This window comes from Mastigoproctus giganteus, chromosome 5, assembly GCF_048544385.1.
Source record: "Mastigoproctus giganteus isolate SK-2022 chromosome 5, ASM4854438v1, whole genome shotgun sequence".
Lineage (NCBI taxonomy): Eukaryota > Metazoa > Arthropoda > Arachnida > Uropygi > Thelyphonidae > Mastigoproctus > Mastigoproctus giganteus.
The window spans coordinates 174,072,318-174,091,650 of record NC_143579.1 but is presented as its reverse complement, the minus strand read 5'-3'; the positions used below and the strand labels follow the sequence as shown (position 1 = coordinate 174,091,650).

General features: G+C 38.4%; 1 protein-coding gene across 2 annotated transcripts in view; it reads right to left on the bottom strand.

Annotated features, from left to right (window-relative positions):
• The window catches only part of Septin4 (septin 4), a 171,859-nt gene that overhangs the window by 53,329 nt on the left and 99,197 nt on the right, over nt 1–19,333 (bottom strand). For both annotated transcript variants that reach the window (XM_090374273.1, XM_090374272.1), the window contains 3 exons: nt 6,659–6,793; nt 5,126–5,243; nt 1,394–1,495 (listed from right to left, as the gene is read on the bottom strand). In XM_090374273.1, the coding sequence (XP_090230399.1) occupies nt 1,394–1,495; nt 5,126–5,243; nt 6,659–6,793 (355 nt within the window). The remainder of the gene's footprint in view (nt 1–1,393; nt 1,496–5,125; nt 5,244–6,658; nt 6,794–19,333) is intronic.

The window sequence follows — 19,333 nt, the reverse complement described above, 5'->3', positions numbered from 1 at the left end:
TAAGGCAAGCTCACGAGTCGCTTTTGGAACAACTTGACCGGAGACAAAAGTTGTATGTGAGTATTCATTGTAAAAGATATTAATAGATCACAAAAACTCCACAATCTACCTCGAAATGGGCTTTGCATATGAAGTGGTGGGATATGAAGAGAATAATTCATATGGAACTACTACAACTGTCTCTGCATGTAACGCGGTTGATGGCGTCGTTGCATCCTTGTGGGAAAGGTGTGTTCGATTCCCATCGTCTATCAAAGGCAAGAAATACTTCTCTTTGGGATGGGAAAAACTTTTAGGTTTTTTTTTACACCGTTTCCGAGTTGGCTGGTTTTGGGGGAAGATATATGCTCCTCCATAAACTATTTTTCATGCCACAAAACAGGAACCGATTGTAGAATACATATACAATTTACAATATGCTGACGCCTCATGGTCTAAGTTTGCTTCCGTGCAAATTCTGAAAAACCAAAGCCAATTCTGTTGTTGCTGCAACCGAATCAAATTGTTACTGGCGAACCATACGGTCAATACCTGGATCATTTAAACTAAATTTTAATTGCAGCAAAATTAATCTGCTCTGTAACATCGAAAACTCCTCAACGAAAACGCTGAATTCAGTGGCGTATCCCACAAGCTTCAGCTCTGGTGTAAGTTTCTTTTGACCTTAAAATAATTTTTCTCCTTCCCTTTTGGGCACCTCCTGAGCTCAGGGTCTTGGGGACAACTGCACCACAGGATCATACACCACTGACCAAACTCCTTGTTTCAAGAACGACGCTGGTAAAAATTGTTGCTCTGCAACAGGAAGTTCTGGCTTGATCAGCCCGCTTATAATTTATTCTGACCACTTCAAGATGTCAGCAATGATGCAGTCAAATTGATTTAAAGTTATTCGTGTTTCAAAACCCACTAAATTTTAATGTGAAAGTTCCCAAAATTTGATGAAAAGATTGAACTTTAATAGGTATCGCATCTTTGTTATTTGTAATAAAAGAAACAAACAAAATCTTTTAGGGAAACGAAATCTTTACTTATTTTCCAACTTGATATTTGCATTTATCAGAATCGCTTAAATAGGACTTACAGATGGTGCTTTGTAAGGCATATTTCGTTTGAAGTGATGCATAATATACTCAAGCATTTAATGATGCATACATTTTGTTTGAAACATAACCAAAACAAAGCTGAGTTTTCATTTTCTGTCACATTAAACAGTTAATACTGTACTTGTTCAATGATTATTTTTTATTACTCTGAGTGAAGGGATAATATAGTCTGCTAATACTTCCAGCTTCAGTTATACTGTTTTTAAATGCGAATCCATCTTTTGATTATGTTATTAAACTAATTCTAAGGTATACATATCTGTTATAATATAATACAAATACAATACCTTTAATTCCCTATCTTGCTGTTTAAATTCTTCATCCTCATCACTGTCGCACTCCGGTAACTGATAGATACATACTTGGTTCTCTTCGAGTTCCCGAAGTATCTAATTAGACAAGCATTAATTAGTTTTGGTGATTCGATCTCGTACATAAAACATTATAATTGGAAAATATTTCGAAAAATTATTCCGAAATTTTCGTATGATTTTGGATATTAAAATCAAGCTAGCTGGATTTATGATACTATTTTCATTTTACTTTCTGGTGCATTAATCAGTAAGCCAAAATTAATTTGCTTTAATTTAGCTGAAGCCACTATAGTTGCAATAAGAAAGTCTATAATTTAATATAACATTTAAAAATTCTAAAACAGTTTATCATGAACATTTTTTAGAGAAGATGAAAAAGTATTTAGTGACAATTTTATTTTGCAGATTCTTTTAGGATTTGGTAATATATCGCCACGGCACTTTTAAATGTAAAAAAATTACTAATATCTGATACTGCACTATTGCTGCATTGCACTTCTTGCATATGTTATTGAAATTACGCCATTGATTTTCTCTTTACTGATTTCACATGAATGTCTACTGATTGGAATTTTATTGGCACTGTTTCTTGCCTCCGGGCCCTTTAGGGGCCTGGCGTCTTTGGCTGTCTCCTGTTTTTGCAATTTTCATTAATTAAGTAGGGGCCCGAACATGTTATTTGCCTCCGTGACCAAAAAAGGGTAGCTACGCTAGTGCCCAAAACTAATATATAACGTACGTGTATTGCAAAAGCAGGATCATTTTACAGATAGCGAAGTTTTCAGAAAAAGTGACGCAATATTCGCCTTATATGCACATCAAACGATTTTGGACCAGTTATTTCGATCGGTTTTCATCTCAAAGCAACAACTAAAACCGATTTGCTGCAGTTGTTCGCTTTTCGTTGCCTTTGGTGTTTTTTTTTTTTTTTTTTTTTCCATCTCTCTGAAATACTGCAGTTATTAGACGGAACATAATACTATTTTTTTCTGCACTGTGTGCAGTCAAGCTGCAGATTGCCAAATACTGTAAGGCAATGCTTTCCAAACTGGATGTCGCATAACGTCATGTGTGGTGTCGCGAAATTACTGATCTAAAAATAAATAAAAGTTAGTAAAGTTGGTAAATAACAAAATAGGATGGAGAGAGCGTATACGGACAAATTTTCACATTTTTATTTTCACCATGGGAAAATAAAAATGTGAGTAGAAGTTAGCGACAGCTGACTTCTATTCACGGTTAAGTCTAGTTTGTTGGTTCTGACACCTGCGGCCCACTCTACAATTTGAACAGCAATTGAGCTACACTGGCGCGCACCAGTGTAGCTCTATTGCTGTTCACTATTACGTTAGTTGTATGTGGAATAGTTTTATATTTTCTAGGCTTGATTTAAAATTGTTAATATTTGAAGCATTTTTTTTAATATTTTTGAAAGTGACTTTTTAGTATTACCCTAGTTATGGATAAATTTACTGCAAGAAATAGAAATATCGCCGATGTTGAGAAAGATGACGCAACAGACTCAAAGCAATTACTGCTACCGAAATGGATGTCCAAGTTTCGACAAATAACAGTTAGGGAATACCGTACAAAATTTACAACAGGTGAAGTACGTTTATACAGTGAGGAGTATTTGAAAATGGGCTTTGCGTGGTGTACTGAAAAGGGCCGTCCTATGCTTTTTTAATTTAGTTTGCCTAGAAAAACTGGCTAATGCAAGCGTGGTGCCAAGTAAAATTTTTCTTCATTTTTCTACCAAGCACAATCATTTAACAGGAAAATTGTGAATTATTTTAAAGATATGCTGAAACATAGAACAATGCAGAGTGCTTTGTTTACTAAGAAGTTTAAGGCTTCGGATAAAGCTCAAGAAGCAAGTTAGCTAGTAGCTGTGATAATCACAAAAATTACTACCGCCCTCAGTTGGCGAGAAAACCATAATTCTGGTATGCTGTGCCATAGTGAAAACTATTTCGGCCCTGAAGAGGAAGCTGATATTAAGAAGATTCCTTTGTCCGACAACAGAGTTGGGCAACGAAATCAGGATATATCGGAAAACTGAAAATTTGGCGAGAAATACGTTTGGGAAAAACAATACCATGTTTGCAATTGAAGTTGACGAATCTATTGATATTGGCCGACTTTCTCAACTCGGCTTTGATGTTGTTGTTTGTGATTTTGTGGCGCAAAAGATGCTTTGGCTATATTGTGCCAACTCTGCTTTCATACGTTTTATTTTTGAAGGAAAAATTGTTGAACAGTATTTATGCTACAAAGAAATTACGCTTACTACAAAAGGGGAAGATATTTTTAAGAGTGCATGCAGAAGATGTTGGAAGAACTGCGTTGGAATAGTCACAGATAGTGTTCCTTCAATGACAGGGGCTACAAAAGGTTTTATTTTCTTGTCAAAAAAAGAGAGAAAATACTAATCTCACATTGCTTTCTACACCGAGAAGTGTTGGTTGCAAAAACTACTGGTGAAGACCTAATGATAGTTTTAGGCAAGACTGTGCAGATGGTAGGTAAACTTTATTAAAATCAGGCCTCTTAAATATTCGCTCATATATGCGAAGAAATGAGTACAAACCACAACAATCTTCTGCTCCATACCGAAGTACGCTGGTTATCAAGGGGACGAGTGTTAAGTCGCGTTTATGAGCTCAAGGATGCAATGTGGGAGTTATTTGAGCGTGAAAATAAAACTGAGTTTATAAGTGTATTTAAAAATTGAACTATGGTACACAAAATTAACTTTTCTGTCTGATACGTTTGAACTCCTGAACAAAATAAATTCCAGCATGCAATGTAAGGGTGAGAGCTTTTGACTACAACAGACAAAATTTCAGCAGTGAGAGAAATTAAAAATTTGGTTCAGGAAAGTCGAAGAGGACAATTATGAAATGCTTCTAAAAACTTCTGATTGTATTGTTATTTGAAGAAAACTATAAAATATTTGATTTGTAAATACATGACATTACTGAGAGATAAACATGAAGGTTTTCTAGATTTGAACACAAACACATATGACTGAATAAGAAATCCTTTTGTTTCATCAGACGTTAGCTGGCTTTCCCTGGCAGAAGAGGAATTCGCAGAGCTAAAATATAACCGGAGCTTGAAATTAAAATAAAAAGATGATCTGGACAGCTTCTGGATTTCATTGCAAGATTTTGCTAAATTAGCTAAACGAATTTTCATGGTTTTCTTGTAGTTTTTAACCACCTATTATTTTCTGTGATGACCAGTATAAAAGCAGTGAAACGCGGAAGTTTAAAAATGTTGAACGAAGAAATGCGAGGAAACTTGACCCACATTCGTTCTAACATAAAAGAAATTTGTAAGATTCACCAAGCACATGTGACTCACTAAACTTGAAAATCTTTTTATTAAAACGTTGTTTGTAAATGTATTTTTTCCATTCCCCTTCTAAAAGATACATAAATACTATAGTTATATTACCATTTTTTTTTTTTTTTTTTTTTTTTTTGTGGGATGTCGCAAAGAATTTTGAACGTTCTTGGGTTGCCGCTACGAAAAACTTTGGAAAACCTATGCGAACTAAAGTATTTGCTGCATCCATTGAGGGAATAGTTGAAAATATTTTGAAAACTAAATGCCATTTTAACCGATATTAATAGTGTATATGGTTAAGCTACAGACACTTCTTGAGAAAGCCTGAAGAATATCCAAAAATATTATTACCTTATCCTTCAGTTTCCGAATCTCCATAGGTGTGAGGGTATCAGCTTTTGCTAAGATTGGAACTATGTTTACTTTTTGATGGAGTCGCTTCATGAACTCTATGTCCAGTTGACGAAGGCTACAGGGTTAAAAAAAAAAAAAAAAAAAAGTAAAGGTGCATAATCAGGGAAGAAATCAGGGTTGGATTGCATTGCAAAAATAAGACATCTGAGTTAAATTCAAATCATAACTTAGGGAAGAAGAATATAAAAATAAAATACAAATCTCCAATTTATACTGTGTTGGAGATAGCATGTTGCTTCTACAAGCAACGTCTTTTTTTCTTAGTTTGACAAGAAATCGAAACTCTCGTGCTTCAGAAAATTAGTTGAATTGCTTCAGAAAATTAGTTGAATTGCTTCAACTAATTTTCTGAAGCAAAGGATCTGTTGCTTGAAATAATTTTCCATATTCTTAAGAAAGTTGATGGATACCGAACGCGTATCCTCTATACCAAACCACTTATTCTTTAATAATAGGTGGTTTCCAGCGGCAGCTTTTCAATCGAAGTTTGACCTGAGGTTTTAGTCAGGTGTAAACAGACGTTACTTGTGTACTTCAAAGAAAAAACCATATAACAAACGAAAGAAGACCTTTTCATAAAAGTCATTAATGTTTCATATTTTGACAATAATTCCTGAAACATCTGCTCACATCGTTAAAAAAAAATAGCTTTATTCTTTTCTTTTGGGAAGGGCTATTTATTTCTAGTGCGACATCAGTACATTTCATAATGAAAGCAACACATATATTAGAGCAGTTTCATGCATTAAAATGTATTTTTTCTAATACAAACTTTCGTTTGCTTCAGCTATTATAGAAAAAACTACATAAGTATTTCCCTTGGAAAAGAATAAAGTATAATTCGTAATATCAGTTTCATCATTCCTGATTCGTCAAGCAGCTATCATTCAAAGATTAGTTATGACAATTTCATTAATGAAACTGGCATTAGAATTCCCTACTCCCTTTGCTTATCATGCATTCGTTGAATGCGTGTTGTAGAATGCGGAGATTCTTACAAGTTTTTTTTCCCGTTCTAAGTAGACTAATTATAGATCTCTACGTGTTTGTGATATATATTTTAATCTTTTGTAATGCCAAAAATTCTGATCAGAAAGTTCAGTACTGTATATACAAATAAACGTGTCCTTTCTTTTACAGTAACTAAAGAGCGTTTAATTTTTATACCGTGTTGCTCTTTTGGTTGAAATTAATTCATGCTATAATTATTTCCTTATTTTTTGCCCTCAGATAATACGTATAATTTTAAGCCTGTCACCAGCAGAAAAACTATATGGGCGAGTGTCAATATGGAAACAAAGAAGGCAGTGCGAGAACAACGAATACCAACACAAACGGATCTAAAGGGCAGTTGTTGACCCTTGACCAACAGGCCACTTGCTCGTGGAGAACAAAAGGTTCTTCTCGAGAGAGTGCATGTATGCGACATAGCAATAATAAACCACTTTAGGCGAGTTCAGATGCACTTACCCATGACCAAAAGGAGGGATGAAGTAGAGGCAGCAGTGAACTCTGTTGTCTAAGATATTCTTTCTGTTTAACCCACTCTCATCTTTGAAGAACTGGTTGAACTGGTCGTCGATGTATCTCTCGATCGTCTTCCAACTTTGAAAGATGCGAAAGGAATAAGGCGTTAGTACAATACAATTCGTATGTGATTTTACACACACACACACACACACACACACACACACACACACACACACACACACACACACACACACACACACACACACACACACACACACACTTATATGCACATAGTTATTATACATATAAGAAACCAATGGCAGCCATAAATTTTCACCGGGGAAGGGAAGGAAACAAAGCAGCACACGAGAGTTGCAGACACTAAGGATTCGAAATGGATATTGCTACATAAAATAAAATAACCGAATACTTTATTTAAACGATCCCGAAAACAAACTGTAAAAAAAACAATGAAATAAATGTGGACAATCTATTATCCTGTTAGCAGTTTTGTAAATTTTGAATCGTGAGTAAAGCGTTTCAACAAATATCGAACTGCTGTACAAAAAAAAAAAAAAAAAAAAAAAAATATATATATATATATATTTACTAAAATAAATGTAATTTTTTGCTTCAGTTCTTGAATAGTGTATGGAATTCTTCCGTAAACAGCATCGTAAAATCACATGGGTTCACATCTAATGTGTATGATTTTTTTTTTTTTTTTTTTTTTATTAATAACAAGATACACAACAGATAACCATTAACAGTGTATCTGAGAACAGAACAATGAACAAAAATGATAATAATAAGAGATCACAGTAAGATAAACGTTGATATAGATTCAAATATTAAAATCACATGTACAAAAGAGGTATGCATTAAGTTAAGTTACTGGTAAAACAAATAATAAATTATTAATTAGAGAATAGGAAAATAATAATTAAAAATATATAAAAAAAGTAATAATTAACTACCTAAACAAATGAGAGCTAGTCATTTTGCAGTTCAAGAGAGCAGGAATACTTGTGGTGGATGGAGTTCATCAGTGATTGGAAGTTGTCAAAAAAGTCAGTGAGAGAGTCATTTGCTGATTCTGTTCAGTGGACTGAACTTTATAAAGTGCGTAGTGGCAGAGTCAAGGCGAAACAGCGTAAGATTCCTGACTTGTCTATAAGGAGCATGGAAGTTGATTTCACTAAGGATATCAGATTCTTCATAAGTTCCAGTGAGTATTTTGGCTAGAAGGGTGATGTCAGCAGTAATTCTTCTTGTGCACAGAGGCCTCAGATGAAAGTAATCGCACAGCAATTCATAGTACACTGTGTGATGAAATAGAGGATTGCGGTACGTAAGGTAACAGACAAAATTTTTTGGACTGCTTCAATTTTGTTAATTAATGTCTTTCCTCACACAAAGACATTAATTGTGTAAGACACACATATCCAGACAATTAATGTCGATGGGTAAGCTGAATTCAAGGATGGGCAGAACAATAGTTTTATAAAGAATAACAGTAGTTTTCGAACTTGTAGGTAGGTGTTCCGTTTGATAAATCACAGTGTTTTGAATGCTTTGCTGCTGATTTTAAGGACATAGGCATCAAATTTAGCACTGCTGGAGAAGAGAATTCCCAAGTCGTTAACTTGATCACACCTTTCGATAATCACAGAGTTAATAGTGTACTCCTTATTTATCAGTTGTGGAGATCTGCAGGATGAGAAAGAGATTACTTTGCTCTTCGAGGGGTTAGGAAACAAGTCATTCAGAGAGAATTTATTGAGGGCGCATTGAAGCTGTTGAGAATCGGTAATCTCCTTCACTGCTGAGTAGGTCTTAAAATCATGCGCATAAAGACCAACTTGAACTTTGGTGGTGCAGAAGGAAGATCATTTATGAACACAATGAAAAGTAGAGGACCTAGGGGGGGGGGAGCCTTGAAATACCACTCCACTTAGTGGTATGAAATGGTCCGAGTTCACTTATTTGATGATAACGCTCAAGGAACGATGCTTAATATAGCTTCGTAGCTATGAGAGCAAAGGGTCACGGATACCATATAGCTCAAGTTTTTCCAGAAGTTGTTCGTGCGGAACTTTATCAAATGCGTTAGATATATCTGTGTAGACTGCATCAACTTGAAGGTGGTTATCAAGAACTTCAGAGTTGTATTGCCAGAAAGGAAGCAAATTTGTTACTATTGACTTGCCACTGCAGAAACCATGTTGATTCTGGTCACTGAAAGGCCTGAAGAATTCGAAGAAATGTTTGTGTTTTGCTGTGTCGAAGAGTTTAGCCAGGCTGATTTGCAAGAGTATGGGTCTGCAATCAGTTACATCGTTTTCATCAACTTATTTTGAAAATTGGAACTATATTATTGACCTGCTTAAAGTGCTTAGGACACTTCTCCAGTCTGAGAGACAAAGATCTGAAGTATATGAGAGGTTTTAAGGTAGTGACAGTCTTTTTCCAAAATAAGCCAGGAATATCATCTGGACCTCTAGTGTAGTCAGTTTTCATGCTTTTAATGCTGACTTTAAATCTTCATCTGTGATAAAGAGGTTGATTAGGATGTCATCTTTAACAGGTGTGAAGTCAGGAAATGAGGCAAGTCTCAACTGATGATCTGTATTGCAGAATTCCATGTACATGGTGTGTTCCATCCTGTTTAAAATATATCGGGAAAATTGACGTCCAAACCTTGGAGAAATATAATGGGATAATTTGATTATTATTATTGTTAATAAAATCTGCTTTATTACTTTATTACTGTATTGTTCACCCCCTGAACACCCCGCAGGCTAGAGGGATGTGCACTATCAACAGATCAAATAACAAAAAAGTCACACATTACATAAAGTGTGCAAAAACACAAATTTTAAAATTACAAACAGATCAAATCACAAAAGTATATACAGAACATTAATAATATATAACCAATTAACATATGCATAGTGCCATGAGCAATGTGTTGATGCTATTACACAGTGTACTTTATGATAAAAGTCTCTATACATCTATATACAATTTTTTAACATTCATTGAGGAGAGTCCCCTTTTGAGCTGTAGGATCAGCACAGCAGAAGCGGAGCTCGTCATGCCTTTATAGGGCGGCTTGATAGGTTTCTTTAAGCATCCGGCGTCTGTAAGACCTATCATTGACAAAGCTATCAGAGTTTATTTCAAGGTTGTTGAAAAATTGTAGGGTATTACCCGGGAACATATTCTTTTAACCTGAGAGGTTTGTGAGTGTAATTCTGAGAGGGAGGTGCCATTTTGATTGTTCAGCCACTCTGGTTGGACGTCCCAAAAAAATTTCGTCAACAGAGGGGGAATCAGTTCGTCGAGATAGCAGTTTCGCTAGGGTGGACATATTCATGGTAAGAACAATGTATCTCCAGGAAGTCATATATGAGTTTGTTTCTAAGATGGATCGAGAAGTGGTAAGTGGATTTCCGCTTTGCGGTTCATCCGTCTCAGGATACAGTATTCCATGACTAGGAATTTGTTCTGGTAGGAAATTGTTGCTGAGGGCTAAATCTCGGAGGCATACAGTGGTGTAGGTGTGAGGAATCTCTCTGTATACTGGCTTATCAGGGTTCAATTCTAGCAACCAGTTAGGTCTTGGCTGATGGCCCAGAAGGCAGCGTAAGTTTTCTTTTCAGTGTGCATCAAGTGATCCTGGAAGGGGAGGTTTTCATCCCAGATAAGACTCAGCTCAGAGTAGGACGAGAACCTTTGTATTCGTTTCCCATTCAGGATGACTTAGATATCATTCTTCCTTCGCCGCTTTGTGATTGACATGGCGGATTTTGAGTGATTTAAGTTCTAATCCTATCATCTCTAGGTAGTCAGCTAGATGCTTTGATTTGTGCTGCTACTTGTTGGTTTATGGCTGCAGTGTATTAAGGGGCCCTCAGAAGAGCTTCATCAGCATATAAGCTAAAGTAATATATATATATATATATATATATATATATATATAATCTTTATTGTATACAAACGTGGTATATACAATAGACCCTTCACAGCAATAAGGCCAGGGGTTTTACATTGGCTGGTGGACAATGTAAAACCCCTGGCATTACATCTCCCCAAGGCGGGGAGACGGGGCCCACATCGAAGTTCGGGTTCATCCCTCAGAGCCAACAATGAAATAGAATCAGTGTCAGATTATTTACAACACATTCATAGAGACATCGTGCATTAAACATTATTTACAGTATATTGAGCATTATTATGCTGCCCTTATTAATGTGCACTTTTCCTGGCCAGGGTCAGGCTCTTAAGAATCTGTATTCGGTACCTCCGATCCTTCGCAAACCTACAGAGGTCGCTGTTAATTGAATGGATTGTGGGGAGCATCTCCCTGGGGAGAAAGCGGTTACTGAGCGTTAGTCTGTTATCGTGAGCGTGGGAGCTGACCTCAGTCTGGGTAGAGGGATTCTCCAGCCACACAGTTCCCAGATGCTTGGCTCCGAGACCATTCTGGTTTGCATCTTGACAGTGAGAACAAGGCGTTTTTCAAATACAAGATCTGGAAGTCGGGCAAAATTAAGTGACATCGCCATCGCAGTTGTCCTTTGCTGGAGTGGACGACGATGTTTTTGCGTGATCTGATCCAACGAAGGAGCCAGTATTCGGCGGAGTACACGCGCTTGATGTTGGTAGGGGGACGTGGACTCCCAAATTTCCGAGGCATATAATATACGGAATATGCTGAGGTGTATATGTACTGACGCGTCACATCCAGATCCCTAACGTGGAGCAGTTGTTGTTTATAATAACATACACTACAGATCCGGCCACGCACCAAGCCATCTCAATAGCACTGCCCGCAGCCTATTCTCCAGGGCTTGAAGCCATTCCAGCTCTGATACAATTAGGCGTAACGAGATCTCCCGTGTGAAGGCGGACCTAACCAAATGTGGTTATCCATCCCATGTGCTAAGCAGATGCCTATTACAGGCAGAAGAACTCACATCCAACCCAAGGCCACCGAACCAAGTCGGTATATCGTCCGCCTACATTCCCTGTTATCCAGGCGTGTCAGGACGGATCTCGGAGGTCCTTAGAAATTACAACATCAAATGTGTGCAATTACCCTGCAGGAACCTACGTTCACTTGTCTCCAACGTGAAGACCCTTGTCACACCTGTCTTACGCAGCAATGTAATATATCGCACACCTGTAGAGACTGTAACAGTTGCTACATAGGAGAAACATCATGTTCCGTAAGGCGTCTCCAAGATCGCCTTACGGAACACGACAGAGCAATCCGGCTTGCCGAAACTGACCAGTCCGCGGTCGCGGAACATTTTTGGGCCACCAACCACAATCTTGACCCCCAAACGCGACTTTGAAATAGTAGACCACTCACGACACTTTCGCCACCGCCTATGGCTAGAGTCACTCAACATAGTAAACAATCCAAAGGCCTTAAATCGCCAGAAAGGCATACGTCTACACCCTATCCTAGAGACAACAGTTTTAATGCTAGATGATCAGTGGAGTAGAAAGCAGCGCACGTCCGTGCAACAACAATGATGCATGATTAACGTGCCTCACTCAGCTCATTGCACTTATCCGTTGTATATTTTGTATTTAAATGTCAGTTGATGAAGAGACACGCATCTCGAAAGCTACTGTTAGTATATATTTGCATTCTTACATTAAACTGGATTTATAACTTACGTGTATGTTATTATAAACCATGGACCCCAGTACACCAGGCCCATTCGTTACTAGTTGTTGTTTTGTGGTCCAGCGCATTTGACAGAATTTTGCTATGAGCTTGTCAATGTAGGGGTTGAAGCTCAGTTTATAGTCGAAAACGACTCCCAAGTCTGTATGCATCTTGACCATGGGAAGGGAATGCTGTCTAGAGAAGCTTGGATTTCAGTGGGTTGGCGCTTCAGAGAAAAGACAATTTGGGCTGATTTAGCAGTGTTAATGAGGAGGCCAAATTGATGGAGATATGATCCTGAGTCGTGTACCTTTTCACTGATCTTTTTATTGATGTTTGAAAGATGTTCGCCGGGGTTAATCTGGGTATATATCTTAATATAGTTGCCGCTAGGGGGATGATTGTGTCCGGCTGTCTGTATGATATGCTCCGTAAACTTTTCTTGTTTTGTGTGTTTTTTATTTAAAGTATTAAGTTCCTATTAGTGCCATCACATAAGGATAGGCCCCTGGATTGACAGGTGCAAGTACTGTATTATTTGAACGGACAACAGATAAGTATTAAATGAATTCTGCATGTTCATTCCGCTACTCCATACAAGCGCTTTCAGCCATTATCTTGCAGTTCAACTTATACATGTGTCCAACAGACACTTGACCTTGACCAGGCATTAGAGTTTTGCCTAGCCGCTCTGTTCTTCCCTCCCTACTTAGACCCCTGCTCCCTGTGGATTTCACTGCAGGGCAACTAAGGCGACCGGCTGGTCACAGTGCCTATTGCTTGCTAAACCACAACTGTGGTGATATTAAATTATCTAGTAAAACTACAGTAACTGAATTCAATATGACAAATACTACCTCCTGTCAAAATTCTAACGTCTGCACCATCTGTGGTACCAGCTCTGACCCCATTGTCCAATGTATTGAGTGCAAACAATTAATATGCAATGACTGTACACATTCTGACCTGAAAAAATTAAATAAAAGTCGGCGGAAATCATTCTGTTGTGATAGATGTCGACTCAGAAATTCTCAGAAAAGCCCTATAACTGCTGCAACGCCAAACAGCACGGAACCTGAGTCACTTTCCTCCTCTTCCGCTAACAAAGTTGAAATGCCGTACTCTAGTACATTTGAGACAAATATCATGCCAATAACTAGAAATACCGACTCTGAATCGTACATGGATGAAGCCTCTAATCCTTCTTTGTTGTCTCTGGAGTCGCATCAAATCTCAGATGCATCAACTCAAACACATATATCTGTGCTGTCAGAAGATCTCAGCGCTAACTCCTTCCCTACGGAAACTCTGAATCCAACCTTTGGTATTCTGCAATCAACTGAATTCCAGGAACTACTCTTTAACACTATGCAGAAAATCCTCATTCAAACTCATCTAATCAGCGCACCTCATACTGCAAACTCATCTAATCAGCGCACCTCATACTGCAAACTCTGAAATTCTCCTGGATTCTAATACACTCAATGAAGGAAACAGCGAGCTATACACGGAGATCTGTGGTATAAAAACAATATTAACTAATCAACAGGCTGAAATTTTTGACATTAACGCCCAAATTAAAAATCTCACATCAGTTATGTCTTGCCACTTAAGGGAAGCTAGGAAGAATTCTGAACCTACTCTCGACACCAATGGGCTCAAAGTGAATACGAATTCTTCATTAACTGACGATGCCCTCAGTATTGAGACCAGATCTTCACCTTCCACCGGCCTCAATACTTCTACTGCTGCAAATATTAATTTGCCCAAGCCTGCTAACATTCATGACTCAAGTCATTCAACTGAGCAATTTATTGCCAAACAGACTCTGTTAGATGATTCTTCTGATGTAAATAGAACCACTCCTCCCACCTACTCTCCTCTGCGGAACAGTTCTGTCTGTACTTCTATTTCACAAGCTCAGAGTCACCAAGCGGAATACTCTTCAACATCAGTTAAGGCAACATATGCAAAAATAACTGCTGCCACATCTAATGAGGTCTGCAAACCTGTCTGTAGATCTGCCGCCACAGTGAGTAAACCTGTTTCTGATTGCCACTCTCAAATATCACACCAAAGATCAAAACAGAACAAACCGTCAGAAAATATTAAAGCATCTATATCTCAAGGTACTTTCTCCAAGCTTCCAGCCATAACTCATCAAACACAGAATGTAACTACTGCAGAAAAATCTCAGTTACTCAAACACAAGTATAATATCACAATTATTCCCACAAAAGACCGAATTTTTCTTTCTAGACTTGGACCCTCCACTAAATCTGAAGATCTTATCAACCTAATTAAAGAAGAATATGGTTTCGGAGTAGATGTCCGTTCTCTGAAGACACGATGTCCCGCCTACTCATCTTTTATAATAACTTGCCTTCCATCACAAACAGAAAAAGTGCTGAATCTAAGATCCCTTTTATCAGGGGCTCTAGTAAAACGCTTCACGGACAGACCATCAAGGGAGTCCAAAATCTCCTCTCCACCGGCATAGCAATCAGATACCCTGCTATCTACACATACTCGTTCTCCTCTCGTCATAGAATCCCCAGATCCCAACTGTTCAGTGTTTACCTTCAGAATTGCAGGAGTATAATTAGCAACCTAAACCACTTCAGAGCAATCCAAGGCTGACATATTTACGACATTTACCTGCTCACTGAAACCTGGCTCTCCATTGATATTGATGATCAGGAGATTATAGATGGACAATATACAATCCATAGAAAGGACAGAGGATCTCGTGGAGGCGGAGTAGCTATTATACATTCTAACCATATACTCTGTGAAACTGCATCAAATTTCACAAATATTGAATCAGTATACTGCCTTCTTCATCTTGGCAAGTTAAAGGTTTTAATAGTATTGCTTTATTTTCCACCTCCCTTAACTAATATAGACCTGCAGTACTTAGAAAGCTCGCTGGAATCAATCTTCCCACTAATTCAATCTGCCGACATAGCAATGGTTTTGGGTGACTTTAACTGTCAAATGGCCAATTTAGGATCTTCTTCTCCATCACTGCAGACTAGGGCTCTCTTTAATATGCTTCACAGCTATGGTCTGGAACAAATTTGCAACTTTCCAACCAGAGAAAATGCCTACCTCGACCTAATATTTTCCTCTACTCATATAGATGTTCACACCGACAACCCCATATTTCACTCGGATCATTCACCAATTACTTTTGACATCACAGTGACTTCTCATAACTTAAAATGCAGCTCCCGTACTCCTAGATTCAATTTCAGAAAGGCTGACTGGCCTCTGCTCAAACTAGCTCTAAGAAACGTAGACAAGCAGCTCGCTGACGCTATGGATGACATCGATGTGCTCACCAACAACCTGATTAACTGTGTCCATTCAGTTATATCTGACATTGTTCCTCAATCCCATCTTACCGCACGCTCTACCTACCCGCACTGGTATAATAGTGAACTAATACGTAAAATTAAATCCAAAGAATTCTACAGAAACAAGTATAAGCAAACAGGTGACAGTCAATACTATGAAATATTCAGCCAACTCCGCAAAGAAGTGAAAACTCTCATATTAAACTCCTACAACATGTATACAGAGTCAGTTCAGGATAGTCTGCTTACTCACAGAGATATAAAACCATTCTGGAATTTCATGAAGCATAAGAACATAACCAGTAGAAAGTTACAACTCCGTAACGCAGATGGAATTCTCTTATCTGACGAATTCAGTATTGCTCAAGAGTTTGCCAAACACTTTTCTAGAATTCAAACAAATGATACATTGAGACCTGCCTCATTTCCTGACTTCACACCTGTTAAAGATGATATCCTCATTAATCTCTTTATCACTGATGAAGATTTAAAATCGGCATTAAAGAGCATGAAAAATGACTATACTAGAGGCCCAGATGACATTCCAGGCTTATTTTGGAAAAGGACTGACACTACATTGAAACCCCTCATACTGCGGATCTTCAACCTGTCTCTCAGGCTGGGGAAGTATCCTAAGCACTTTAAGCAGGTCAATATAGTTCCTATTTTTAAAAAAAGGTGATAAAAATGACGTATGCGATTACAGACCCATAACCTTGCAAAACAGCCTGGCTAAACTCTTCGACACAGCAGTGCACAAACATCTCTTCGAATTCTTCAAGCCTTTTATCGATCAGAATCAACATGGTTTCTGCAGTGGCAAATCAGTAGTCACAAATTTACTTCCTTTCTGGCAATACCCCTCTGAAGCTCTTGATAACCACCTTCAAGTTGATGCAGTCTACACAGACATATCTAAGGCATTTGATAAAGTCCCGCACGAACAACTTCTGGAAAAACTTAAGCTATATGGTATCCGTGACCCTTTGCTCTCATGGCTACGCAGCTATATTACGCATCGTTCCTTGAGAATTATCATCGATCAAGTGAACTCAGACTGTTTTATACCACTAAGCGGAGTACCACAAGGCTCTCCCTTAGGTCCTCTTCTCTTCATTGTTTTCGTAAATGATCTTCCTTCTTTCATCTACACCTCCAATGTTCAAGTTGCTCTCTATGCAGATTATCTTAAGATCTACTCAGCAGTGAAGGAGACTACCGATTCTCAACAACTTCAATGTGCTCTCAATAAATTCTCTCTGTGGCTATCTCTGAATGGCTTGTCTGCTAACCCCTCGAAGTGCAAAGTTATCTCTTTCTCATCTTGCAGATCTCCACAACTAATGAATACGGAGTATAGTATTAACTCTGTGATCATCGAAAGGTGTGACCAAGTTAACGACTTAGGGATTCTCTTTTCCAGCAGTGCTAAATTCGATGCCCATGTCCTTAAAATCACCAGCAAAGCATTCAAAACACTGGGATTCATCAAACGGAACACATACAAGTTCAAAAACTACAGATATGCGGTTATCCTTTATAAAACTATTGTTCTGCCAATCCTTGAATTCAGTTCACCCATCTGGAATCCTCACACAAAGACTTTAACTAACAAAATTGAAGCAGTCCAAAAAAACTTTATCCGTTACCTTACGTACCGCAATCCTCTATTCTATCACTCAGTGTATTATGAATCGCTGTGTGATTACTTTCATCTGAGGCCTCTGTACGCTAGAAGAGTTACTGCTGACATCGCCCTTCTAGCCAAAGTAATCACTGGAATTTACGAAGCATCTGATATCCTGAGTAAAATAAACTTCAATGCTCCTTGTAGACAAGTCAGGAACCTTACACCGTTTCGCCTTGACTCTGCCAACACGGACTTCATGAAGTTCAGTCCACTGAACAGAATCAGCAAATCAGCAAATGACTCTCTCATTGACTTCTTTGACAACTCCCAATCACTGATGAACTCCATCCACAAGTTTGCCTCTTCACTTAAACTGCAAAGTGACTAGCTCACATCTAATTATTGTAGCTTTTTATTTGTTATATTATTTTTCTATTCTCTAACGGATTAATTATTACTTGTTTTACCGGTAACTTAACTTAATACAATCCTCGTTTGTACATATGCTTTTATTGTTTGAATCTATATCAATGTTTATCGTCCTGTAGGATTTCACATTATTGTTATTATGTTTATTGATCTGATCTCAGATACACTGTTAATGGTTACCTGTTGTGTATCTTGTTATTAATAAAATAAAATAAAATATCATCGGCATAGCAGAGCATGTCTTCTCTCTGTTGCACAAACGAAAGAATAACTACATTGAATAATGCTCCAGAGAGGACTCCGCCTTGGGGAACTCCCGCAGTGATCTTTCTCTAGATTGTGTGTTGATCCGCTTTAAGAAGAATGGTTCTGTCAGAGAGCAGGGCTGTGATGAACCACAACATGTCACCTTTTATGTAGATGTTGTTTTCTAGGAGGTGAACAAGTGAGGGGATACTGATGGAGTCGAACGCATCTGCCAGGTCGATGTAGGTGACGACAAGTTCTGCTTTAGATTCTAGTGCACTAAGAATGGTGTTGGATGTTAAATTAGTGACTGTGGATCTTCCTGGAATGGCATAGTGAATCTGTGAGGGTTTGTGAGGCATGATTTGATTGGTGATGGTGGAAAGTAATGTCTTCTCCATGAGCTTCAAGAGGCTGGAAGAATGAGAGATTGGCCTGAATTGTTTAATGAGGGTTGCAGATTGGCATTTAGGGTGTGGCCCACAGCATATCTGTTCTAGAGAGGGGGAAAGTAGTGCTGCGTTAAGACACGGTTAAAAATTGATAGTAGAGGATTGATGATAAACGAGCTAAGACATTTGATCATGAATTGTGGCACAAGATCGGGGCCTGCAGTTGCAGTAGGCGGCAATACATTTATAGCAGTTATAAGCTGCTTCCTGGTGATGCGAACGGTGGCGAGCATATCAGTAAGGACGTTGTTGATGGGTAAGTTGCCTAGGTGCATCGGGGCCACAGTGTTTGAGAACCGTGCAATGTGGTCCATCCATACTTCAAGGTCCAGTGTTTTAGGAATTCCTGTGTGCTGAGAGTCATAAAACGATTTGCCTTTTCTTAGGGTTGCATTTAAATGCTTTTTAATTGCAAATGATTTCTGGCGGTTGAAAACTCCCCGGGCTCTGGAGAAGGCAATACGATCTTGTACAGCGCCTGATTTTTTCCATCTCTTGTGCAGATTTTGTTTTTCTTGAAAGCTATTGTTCAGTGCTAGTGTTCACCAAGCTCTCGAACGGGGAGTGATGCAGACAGTCTTTGTAGCACCATAACTTGCAATGGTTCGAATCCATCTGGTTATGAGGTCCACAGATAGCTCGAGCTCACAATTATTGAGAGCCTCCCAAGGTATCGAGGATGCAGCTTCGAGACATCGTGGTGGATCAATGAATTTGGGTGCTGTGATGTCTTTTTTAGGCCTTGGACATCAAAGTTAGGTGCGGCTAAGTGCAGGAGTGTGGCAATGGGTTCGTGATCAGATTGAAATAGGTTGTGAAGACCGTCTTCGAGGTCGCATGGTGCTGAAGAGAATATCAGATCCAAGAGATTAG